This window comes from Ostrea edulis, chromosome 3, assembly GCF_947568905.1.
Source record: "Ostrea edulis chromosome 3, xbOstEdul1.1, whole genome shotgun sequence".
NCBI lineage: Eukaryota > Metazoa > Mollusca > Bivalvia > Ostreida > Ostreidae > Ostrea > Ostrea edulis.
The window spans coordinates 88,965,259-88,977,574 of NC_079166.1; the positions used below are offsets into that span (position 1 = coordinate 88,965,259).

The 12,316-nt window shown below is 35.9% G+C and overlaps 1 protein-coding gene across 1 annotated transcript; it reads right to left on the reverse strand.

Moving 5' to 3' along the window:
- Nucleotides 1-9,819: 9,819 nt before the first annotated feature.
- Nucleotides 9,820-11,934, reverse strand: LOC125673695 (tripartite motif containing 13-like). Its single transcript, XM_048910383.2, has 2 exons — nt 11,820-11,934; nt 9,820-11,601 (listed from the first exon to the last, which is right to left on the reverse strand). Exon 2 carries the CDS (start codon nt 11,570-11,572, stop codon nt 9,920-9,922), a length of 1,653 nt encoding a protein of 550 aa, XP_048766340.2. The 5' UTR covers nt 11,573-11,601; nt 11,820-11,934; the 3' UTR covers nt 9,820-9,919.
- Between the last annotated feature and the right edge of the window lie 382 nt (nt 11,935-12,316).

The following is a 12,316-nucleotide window of genomic DNA, read 5'->3' on the forward strand; positions in this document are numbered from 1 at the left end:
ATCATCCCAAAATTAAGCGAAAAGCAGACGTATGAGATAAATAGAATATCTATAATTGCGGATTTTGATATTTTGGTTTATCCAACACGTTGATATGGTGTATTTATTCGCTCGTCAAACCTCACGAATAAATACCCTTACCAAAATATGAGCCCTCTGGCACACAGTTGCTGCAAATTTGCAGCGCATTTGCGGCAAGTTTGCCGCAACTAGTTGCGGCACATTTGCCGCAAGTATACTTTTCGTATGCAAATTTTTCCTCTGGCACACAGTTTGTGGCACAGTTGCGGTACACACTTGCTGCACACTTCTTACACAGTGTGCGGCATATTTGCCTCAAGAATACTTTTCGTATGCAAATTATTCCTCTGGCACACAGTTTGCAGCAAACTTGCGGCACACACTTACTGCACACTTCTGGCACACAGTGTGCGGCATATTTGCCGCAAGTATACTTTTCGTATGCAAATTTTTCCTCTGGCACACAGTTTGCGGCAAACTTGCGGCACACTCTTGCTGCACACTTCTGGCACACAGTTTGCAGCAAACTTGCGGCACACTTCTGACACTGTCTGCTCGAAATTAAGGGATCCTATATAAACTGTCATATTACAAAACAAAAACACAATAATAATTCAATTAATATAATTTCAAGAACAATGACATATCAAGTAATTAACATATATTCAAAAATACTAATTAAAAAGAGAGATTCAAAAACAGAAATGACCAGGTTCTTGTAAAATATGTTATCTACCATAGGAACAACAGTAGAAATATACTGGAAAAATGACAAATTAAAGGTAGAATTTTTCAACAACAACAACAAATTAAAAATAAAAAAAAGAGAGAAGCATTTTTAAAATATTAACATGTATCTTCAATGTTTTTATAACATCTATAATGTACAGGGTCTGGAAAATGTTAAGTAAAAGCTGAGTTGGTTACATAAAGTACCATGCTTAAAAAATGACTAAGTTCAACTTCACCATGTACATGTAAATTTTTCAAAGAACGCCTGATCACTTCCGAAAAGACACATGCACATTTCCAATGCTTCCATAACAGCTGTTCAAGGTCTGAAGAATGTCAAATAAATGCTGTAAGAGGAGTTGATTACAAAAAATAGGTACCATCTATTCAGGAAATGCTTTTAAAAAATGACAAAGTTCAACTAAATGTAATTTTTTTGAAAAAAGTCTGATCCCTTTCAAAATGACACATGCACATCTTCAATGTGTCCATAACTACTGTACAAAGTTTGAGGAATATCAATTTAGATGTGCACGAGTTGATCACACAAAATAGGTACCATCTATTCAAGAAATGCATAAAAAATGACCTAGTTCAACTACACGTAATTTAAAAAAAGAAAAGAAAGTCTAATCATTTTCAAAAAGACGCATGCACATCTTCAATGTGTTCATAACAACTGTACAAAGTTTAAGGAATGTCAAGTTAGAGGTGCATGAGGATTTGATTACACAAAATAGTTACCATCTATTCAAGAAATGCTTTAAAATGACTTAAGTTCAACTACATGTACATTTTTTTTAAAAATGTCTGATCACTTTCAAAAACACATATGCACATCTTCAATGCATTCATAACAACTGTACACAGTTTGAGGAATGTCAAATTAGAGGTATACGAGGAGTTGATTACACAAAATAGGTACTGTTGATTAAAGAAATGCTTAAAAAATGACGAAGTTTAACTACATGTAAATTTTTCAAAAAAATGTCTGATCACTTTCAAAAAGGTACACACACATCTTTGATGTATCCCTAACAACTCTACAAAGTTTGAGGAACATCAAGTGAGAGGTGTGAAAGGAGTTGATTACACAAAGTAGGTACTATTACAGGGACGCTATTGTCGCTTGCCCACCAGTCATTCACCATTTTATAAACTGTTTGCACATTGTGCAACCCTACCAAAAATATAAAATATAATTATAACAAGATGTGAGAGAAAACTTAAAGAAACTGCAACAGCTTCGAATCCACAAATATTGCATTGTGCAATGTTAAAAAGTTCTCGGTGAAGTCCCACCCTGGCCATGAGAGTACATTTTATTTGGAAACTGCTGCATAAAGAATTTCTTTCAAGATCCAAGAGAAAAATATCAACCCACTGTGGCACTTTTCTGGCCTAAGGTCAGGTTGTGATTTAAACAGATTTGTGAATTTTGGCCGTTTTAGATCAATCATGTCAAATGAAAGTTTTTAAAAAATAAAATCCTTATTAAACTAGCAAGTGCTATACAAATGATGCTATAAATGCTAGAATTGTATATACAATTGTTGTAAAGGAGTTGACATGATCTTAAGGACATGTAATTAAAAAGGAGGTCTATGATTTGCATAACATGACTATGTGCATTGTGCATCAATAACAGGTTTCGGCAACATTTGCAGACAAGAATGAAATATATTCAAAATGCACACATGTAAACTATGCACATCTACATGAATTTTAAAGTCAGTACTGTGAAGGACTTTACATTCTCATAAATTAATACAGACTTGTGGGCCCTTATTAGGGAGAACACTGTAAACATTTACACAAGTTTCTCCATCATAGATGAATGGGAGAATAATAGGAATATCTCCATGCTGTCTGCGCCTTAGAATCAAAAATGATTGAATTCTGGACCTTCTTCTAATCTTCCACTTGTTCAGTACTTGGTCATCACAATAACATATTGTCCGCAACAACTCTACTGTCCCATCCATTTGTTGTGATAAACTGTAAATAGTTTTTCGGTTAAGACAGAGTGCCTTTACTCACAAATACATGTAGCAGTCTCATCAGATTCACTTGGCAAGTGTGTATAAATTGAAATGTCATTCTTTTTTTAAAACTAAATAACACTAAGTAACTTCATTAGTGATTTATACACATTAATCCAGGCCTGCATGTTGGAACTCTCAGATATGGCAAGTTGAAGACAGCCTATCAACACACCATCACAACTTCTGTATCTTCACGACTATCATGAAATATATTCTGAAAAAGATATAAAATTGTAAATAATTACGAGATACCATTGACCGTCCTATATACAAGTTTGCAAGGCGTCTAACATAGGAGGAATCATTCAGGGGTGTGTACATGTAATTACCGTCGCCCGACACCTGGGGCCACCGATTTTCAAAGCCGAGAAATAATCAATGTTGCATTATAGCCCATTGGGCTAATAAATGCAATATTTGATGTACAACTGTTAATATCATGCTGACCAGACTTTACGTACAAATTAACTTTATTGCCAAGACAAGATCTTCAATCCATTTTAATAACGTATATGCATTGATGGGAGTGACAAAATTGAGATTCTGGAGGTCACATCCCTGATCATAATACAGTTTAACTTTTCTAACTGGACATCTGGGTTCAAATCATAAGCATTTGAATAAAAAAAATAATCAACCATTCATTAAAAAACACCATTTACTGAATAAGCAGTAACTATTCAGTTTTGCAAATATAACCCGAGTAGAAAGTAAACAAAAAATGGCATAATTATTACGGAAATAGGCCTAATTATTTGTTTGTTTTTCGGCCTTTTCCCCTCTCTCTCCATTTTTTTTTAAAGTGCCTATATGGTACTGTCCAAATGTATATATATAAAAAAAAAAAAAATCCGCGATGGCTACGATAATGCAGCTAGAAGGAGTCTAATCTCATACAAAGGAAATAAAAAAAAAAAATAAATTCCACATAATTTCAAAGAATTGAATGAAGCATGTAAATTTATAAACGTAAACACTGACTTGCAAGATTTGACGCAACAACATACAATGAGCGATGGTCAGTTTCGTTTTGAACAATATATTAGAGAGTTTATAACTATAAGATACACAGTAAATCACTTACTCAATGATTGGACGATTCTCCTCAGAATATCTGCATCAACTCCTGTTCTCGATTCATGTTCAAGATGTTTACCGGTATCGCATCACGATCATGGCGTCTGTTGATATCAACTTTCGCGCTCATTATATAATATTGAGTGAATCCCACACCCGACGCATTGAACCCGATCTCTATTTGCGATGCATAGAGCCGTAAAGCCCCATGAAGACCTACTTTGGTATACAGCTTACATTATTCTAACTTAGTATCAATTAGCATTCCACAAACCAGAATAACGTACCTGGATAAAATCCCGATATGTAAATTATACGATACAAAGGTGAATTTTTACCACTCTCATTTGATTAATTTCAACTCACAAACCCAGTATCTGAATTGTAATCAACAGATATACATGTAAATAAAGAAAAGAAAAGAACCTCCCCCCCCTCTCTCTCTCTCTCTCTCTCTCTCTCTCTCTCTCTCTCTCTCTCTCTCTCTCTCTCTCTCTCCATTTATTTAGATATAGATATTTTTTCTTCACTTTTTCCCCCTAATTAGATTAAAATTCAGATACCTGTGCACTTACATCTTATTTTAAAGGGGCATTAACTGTGAAAGTGATGACAGCCATTTTCTTTTTTTCCCTCAAAATCTCTCGATGATATTGAAATACATATTGATGACTAATAAAAACATTTATTTTCTATTATGTACAAAAACAAGAGAATTAACCCTAATACAACTACGTTAGATAACCGCTTTTAATGCAAAGAAATATATACGGAAGAAGTATTCACTGTACCCAAATCAAATCATTTCTCAAATAAAAACAAAAAACAGCATTTACATTTGCTGACAGCATGCAAAGGTAACTAGAGAATAATTATACTGTCTTGCAAGACAATAATATTCAATCACCAAAATCACATATTCATTTTCAAGAGGTTAAAATGTGTTTGAAATAATTAAATACAAGTGTAATTATTACTTTAATATATAATAACTATTATAGGGCAACTTTCATTGAATTCAATATTTGGTGACAAAATGACCGCTAATTCCCATTAAGACAAGAAGATGGAAGGGGTACGCAAGAAATGTTGCATATATGTTCTATTATAGAAAATGTTGCGATGGATATATTGAAATGGCTCTTTTATTCTAAATATTCAAGAAAAGTCGTGAACTTTGGTGCCCTTGCTGTTTCAGTTCTAAAATTTTAAGAAAAAAGTTGTGAACTTCTGGCACACGATTCTGAATACCAAAGAAAAAGTTGTGGTGCACTTCTGGCACACTGTATCGTTTAGGAAAAGTTGTGGTGCACTTCTGGCACACTGTGCGACTAGTGGCACACTGTGTGCTGCTAGTGGCACACTGTATGCCGCTAGCGGGATTAGCTGCACACTTCTGGCGAATAGCTCTGGCACACTGATTTGTTTGCCGCAAACTTGCGGCAAATTTGCAGCAAACTTTACATTTTGGTAAGGGTACACCATATGAACTCGTTGGATAAACCAAATATCAGAACACGCAATATACATGTAAATATCCTCTATGTATTTTGTCCGTTTGCTTCGACATGTATAACGGTTAAATTGTTTTGTATGGGATAAAACAGATCGTTAACCCCTATTCCATTCCAGTTTTGTTTTGTAAACTAAAATGGCGGACATACAAGATGCACTGTATCAAGCCAATAATTACTTTTACTAGCGAAAAACATCACTAAAATCAGGTTGTTAAATCTGTACAAAATTACTTGAAAATGTTATATGTCTCATCTGCCGATACCAGAAAAACATCACCCTACACCCTACTTGGCATTGATTAAAGTTTTTCACCAGCAAACAATACTACCCTATAACAAACAAAATTACCCTATAACAATCAAAACTACCCTAAAACTTAAACCATGTATTTCTCACATGTAAATAGCTCAAATATACACCGGTCCTTCAAATGAGACCGCACAAACCACAGCAATTGTGACAAGATAAAGATCCTGCCCTGTTAAATGGCCATAAGCGCCGAGTATAGGCTCAGATTTTGCAGCCCTTCACCGACAGTGGTGACGTCGCCATATGAGTGAAATATTCCCGAACTTACACTACATTCAATCAATCATATACACACCAGGAAACTACCAACATAAAATATTGTACAGTCTGTACGTAGTTTCTTTGTAAAAAAAAAAATAATTAATTAATAATGGAAAATTTATTCTTTTAGAAATGTGGAATTACAGTAGACTAAGACATGAAACAGGTACCTGATCCCACCTCTGGTGTGTCCAGGAGTCCGTGTTTGCCCAACTATTTATTTTGTATTGCTTGTAGGAGTTATGAGATTGATCACTGTTCGTTATCTTCACCTTGCATGAAGACGGAAAACGGAAAACAAAGCATTTGGAAAAAGTGAATGAAATAAAATAATTGAGTATGTACTTTAATTGAAATGATTGACACTATAATGATGATAAAAACCTAAAACTACTTCACAATTTCTATTTAGTTCCGATAATACTGATTTTTTTGGTTGGTGACTGACAAATATTGAAAATGGACTGCAAAACTGTGACACTTCTAGGCCAACATCACTGACAGAATTGTTCAAGTTTCACAATTTTTGGTTTATGAATGTTGAACTTTACGTTGGGGTGTGAGAATAGTTATTTCGGATTTCAAAGCTTTCGGTTGAGCATCACTGAAGAGACATTATTTGTCGAAATGCGCATCTGGTGCATCAAAATTGGTACCGTATAAGTTTTATATGGACAACAACATCTGTAGATGAAATGGATGACTAATTAATCTTCACAAATGAGATGTGATAAAAATATTTCTAATTAATGTTTGATTTCATTTTGATATGTTATCTTCACCTTTCATTTAGAACTAATGCATGGTTAATTTTTAGTTGTGTTCTAAAGGTAAAAGAGACTAATAGGAGGAGCTACATGTAATTTTTGATTACTGAATCCTGATTGTGAAAACGAATTTTACAGGGTAGCGGTTAATGGAGATGTTCGGCTGATTGACGAGGATAATTTCCTGAAACTGATATATTGTAAGACTTTGATAGCCCTACTTTATAGAAAATGTCAGGTTTGTGAATGAAATTTGTGTGAAATGTTTCATTTTTTGTCCTGGCCATCAAATGGTGGGACATCTATTCCCGGTCCAGCAATAACTTTTCTCCTATCCTATTACGGGGAGGAATGTAGTGGTTTGTACTATGTAAACCATGAATATCAGTCTGAATCAGTGTTAGAACACATGAGTAGTAATACAGAAAGCCTCGGTTTGATTCCCGGTGTGGCCATAGATTGAATATTCATTTACTTATACAGTCAAATCCGGTTGTCTTAAACGTAATGTGAACGAGAAAAACTTCTAGATATCACAAAATTTGAGATACTGAGGTTAAAGTACAAAAGAAAGTTGGGACTTCTAACTCACTTGAAAACGTCCACCCTAATTTTGAGATACCGAGGTTCACCTGTATATGAACATCAAAGGTTAAGATAATGAACAGTGATCAATCTCATAACTCCTATAAGGAATACAAAATATGGTTGTGCAAACACGGACCCCAGAGATGGGATCAGGTGGCTAGGAGGAGTAAGCATCCCCAGTCGACCAGTCACACCCGCCGTGAGCTCTGTATCTTGATCAGGTAAACGGACTTATCCATAATAAAAATCAGTGTGCAAAACAGAAAATAGCATAACAATCGATATGATACACGTCAGACAGAATTTGACCTGATGATAGGTTGTACTGGGAAACTATATCGTTAAAACCACCATAGAATTTGTGAAATGCGAAAAACATGTAAATATACGACACTGTAAATTGACTTAATAGGTTCTGAAATAGAGACAACTTTGGGCAACAGAGTTAGATATTGTAAGTTAGGTCGACAGGGGATGATTACTCCTCCTGGGCACCTGATCCCACCTCTGGTGTGTCCAGGAGTCCGAGTTTGTCCAATTATCTATTTTGTATAGCTTGTAGGAGTTATGAGATTGATCACTGTTCGTGATCTTCACCTTTCATATGATTACACTTTGTCTGTGTTGATTTTATAGGACTGTAAAGTGTTGTGACATTGTTGATGGTAAATAGATGACCGTGACCTTGATTCTGAAGATGTGATGCAGACCGAATTGTTGGTCTCTCTCTCTCTCTCTCTCTCTCTCTCTCTCTCTCTCTCTCTCTCTCTCTCTCTCTCTCTCTCTTACAGTACTATTAATGTAAGTAAGTAGCAAACTAGATAGTTATAACGATGATAGTATTTGTGAAATGCTGACTTTAAACGAGACTGTTAGAACTCATGCACCATCAACTTCTTTGTGAGTAAGCTGTTTCGATTTGAAAACTGACCATAAGCAGAACAAACTCTTCCGTATCGAATCAGTTAAAATATATAAACAACCATATGCAGGTGGTAGGTGATAATGGAATATTGTTAAATAAATATGGGAAGTTGAAATCATCCCAACTGTCATAAAGTTGAGTTGTTAGCTTGCCGTTAATAGCTACTTTCAATAAAACATCTATATATTTAAATGTCGAATTGAATGTCATAGCAAGAGATTTTTCTTCTCACGTAGAAGGTTTTGAATAAATTCTGCTTCATTGGACTACAAAAATAGGTCGGCTAACAAAGGAGAACAATTCTTGGCCATAGGGATTTCAACAGACTGTTGGAAGACCTGATCACCAAAGACAACGAAGATGTACTTATGTGTGCAATCAGGGTTGTGTTTAACAAAGTAAGTTTTTGGATGACTGATCACTAGATAGGCATCTTTGCGTTTTCCATTTTTGTTGAAAAAGCAACAGTCTATGATGTCAAAAAGTCTAGTCTTTCATTTATCACAAGTACTCTGAAGTTGAAATAAAAAATATGCTGAAATTCCCCATTGACAATATCGTCGTGGTCATTGGTGATCAAGCCTTCCAACAGTCTGTTGTCACAATTTTGGAATTATTTTAGGCACTAACTGTGCCCCCTTGTTACCTGACCTGCTTTTGTATTCATAAGAAACGAAATTTATTCAAAAACTTCTACGTGAGAATAAAAAATGTCTTGCTGTTGCTTTCCATGCGACATTTAGATAGATCGACGACGTTTCACCTATTAACAATAAGAATTTTCATTCATATGTTGATTCGATATATCCCTGTGAACTCGAAATAAAAGATACCACGGACACGTTGACTTCTGCTTCATACTTAGATATTTATTAAAAATAGATATTAACGGCAAACTGACAATTCAACTTTATGATAAACGGGATAATTCCATCTTCTCCATCGTCAACTTCCCATATTTATGTAACACTATTCTATTATCACCTGTATGCGTTTATATCTCTCAACTGATTCGATATGCAATAGCTTGTTCTGCGTTTGATTAGTTTTTATATCGAAGCAGGTTTCTGACAAACAAGTTGATGATGCAGGGTTTCGAACAGTTTCGTTGACAGTCAAGATTTCGCACATTATATGGTAATTACTACAGATAATGTCACAATACAACCTATCATTGAGTCAAATGCTGTCCGACTTGTTTAATACCCATTGCTAGGCAGTTCTTGGCACACCAATTGTGACTGCGGATAGAGCTGTTTACTTGATAAAGATATAGGGTTCATGGCAGGTGTGACCGGTCAACAGGGGATGCCTACTCCTCCTAGGTACCTGATCCCTCCTTTGGTGTGATCTAGGGTCCGTGCTTGCCCAACTCTCAATTTTGTATTGCTTATAGGAGTTGTGAGATTGATCACTGTTCGTGATCTTCACCTTTCATGTATAATAATGATACAATTCCTCTACTGTAGCGAGAGACTAATGTTCAATCAATTAAACACACAAACTCAAGTACGCGATAATTACACATCACAGACTGAGGACTGTAATTAACATGGAACTGTAATTAAGTCAGAACTGCAGTTCACACAACACTGTAATCAACAACAACAAATGGAATGAACACTGTGTTTAGATATGTAGTCAAAATGCATTGAGATGTGTAATGAACATTGTGTTTATAGATATTGAATTTTCTTTACTGTATTATCATAGTTAGCCACAAAGAGGTTGTCTCTGATGTCCACACATAAACCACATGGAAGGAATAACTCACAGTTGTGAATGTAACGGAGGAACTGTCCGTTCTGATCTAGGATGTGGACACGGTGACAGCCATAGTCTGCTGTCAGGATATGACTGTGGCTGTCTGTAGTGATGCCGACTGGATTAAATGATTCATTAGTATTAGAGGGATGGCCAGTGTATCTAAATCGAAGTTTTCCTGACTGATTGACCACCACTACTGCACCAGCTCCATAATCAGTCACACAGATATCCAGGTTCCTATTCTCACTGATGTGTTCACCAGATGAATAGAGAGGACGACCCTGATCATCAAACTGAATGGTTTGTTTCTCTGTGAAGTCAGAGTAGCGCACAACTTTGGATTGTTTGTAATCATCACTGATCATGGTAAGCAGGAGATCATCGGAGGCGGTATTGCAGACATTGCGAGGTCCCCATCCCTGTAGTGTGATGACAGTCTGTATCTTTTTATTCTTCACTAGGTTTACAGTTTTATTTCTATCATCAGTATAGACAAGATCTCTGTCCCGTGTCAATGCTATGTCCCGCGGCATGTTCCCTGACTTGGTTTGTATTGATTTCAGTAGTTTACTCCGGAGGTTTAGGAGCTTTATGAATTTGGTATTCCCACGTGTCCATACTTGTTCTTCATCGAGACAGCTAACACTGAATGGTGGATATCCAGTGTCTATGGTGGCGGTGAGTCGCGGTTCATCAAGCAGTTGTTTGACTGGAGGAGACGATACAGCTTCTGGTGACTTCATTGTTTCGCCATTTTCTGTGTTAAAGGATAATGGCGACAGATAACCAAACATTTCGTTGAGCTGATCTTTGTTTATCTTTTGAGGAGAGAAACTCGGTAATGTAGCTCGGATTTTAGTCGGTAATGTTCTAAATTCGGAATTCCTAGATTTGTAAGTAGATGTTAACGAGACGTCATTGGTGTCCAGTATTTTCTTCAGGTCCTGAATGATCTGTCTGAGTTCTGTAATTCTGTTTGTAATTTCATCTGTATTTTTATTTAGAGCGGCCAGGTGTTTGTTTTTCATCTCCGCAATGTCGGATTTCCGTTGGTTGACAATGGCGGTCACCTCCCGGTGTACGATTTCTCCTTGTTGATCGGTGGCTGTTGTCAGTTTCTCGTAATTCGTGTCTAATTCGGCTTTTTCAGTTTGGACATCGGACGCCATTTTTTCATATTGAGGGTAAATTCTGGTCTCGAGTTCTTTCAAATCTTTCTGTAAATCACCTGTTTTAGAGCCGGATTTTTCCAGAATATCTGATATTTTGTGACCTTTGTGTTTGCCTGAAGAGTTGCAGGTAGAACAAAAAGGAATACCGCATTTCTCACAGTAAAGTTCACAGTGTTTTTCGGCGTGTTTCGGACATTTTGGGTAGCTAGTGGTAGATTTAATGTGCTTTACATAGGACACGACATTGTGATCTTTAGAGGAATCTGCGAGATGTTTATTGACACAGTTAACACAGAGATTTATATGACAGACTTTACAGTGACTCTGTAGTGGAACAGTTTCACAGAGGTCACACAGTAGGACTTCTTGGGCACTGCGCCGGGGATGCATTTTGATGTCGGGATCACACAAGGCATTTACTGTCCATAAAAATATGAATCTTGATTAAAAAATTCGTCAGGTCAAAACAATTGAAAAGCGATATTATATAAAACTATGGTCATTGGTTTTGATGTGTCAAATGGACGGCATCGATATACGACTCACTTCTCAGAATTATATGAAATTATCATTAAAGTGAATAGATATATCTCATTGATCACAAATGCCAGAAAGTGTATATGGAATTTTGTCTCACCTAAAAATCCAACATGGCCTACCTGTTCTTTCCACCGCCAGTCTAGTCCTGTGCAGCAAGTAAACACTCTTTGTGTGATATTTCTTGTTTGAATAGATTTAAAGTTTGCTTTTAACTAGGGCTGGGTACTGTCTGGAAATGTCGTATTGCGATATATTGTGATATTTTAAACTGTATTGCAAAATGTATTGCACTATTTTCAATAAGAATTTAAATGGTATTATTTGATAAAGTAAAAACAAACATGACCCCAATCGGCAATGTACCCTAACAATCACTCTACTCTACATTAATTAAGTATGGTTCCACGTAAAAATCAGGCAAAATCACATTTTTGTGATAAGTCCATGTTCACGAAATGAACCCAAACTTAGCATACTAACTCACCGTAATATGTTTAGCAAATATACAAAGTAGTTTTGATTTATTTCACCTTGTTCCAAAATTATGGACAGATAAATATGAAGATGGGGAATTCACGCTTAGTGCAAATCTAT

Bases quoted from the DNA above. Each gene is read 5' to 3' on its own strand.
- LOC125673695 (XM_048910383.2), bottom strand. From the start codon at position 11,572: ATGCATCCCCGGCGCAGTGCCCAAGAAGTCCTACTGTGTGACCTCTGT.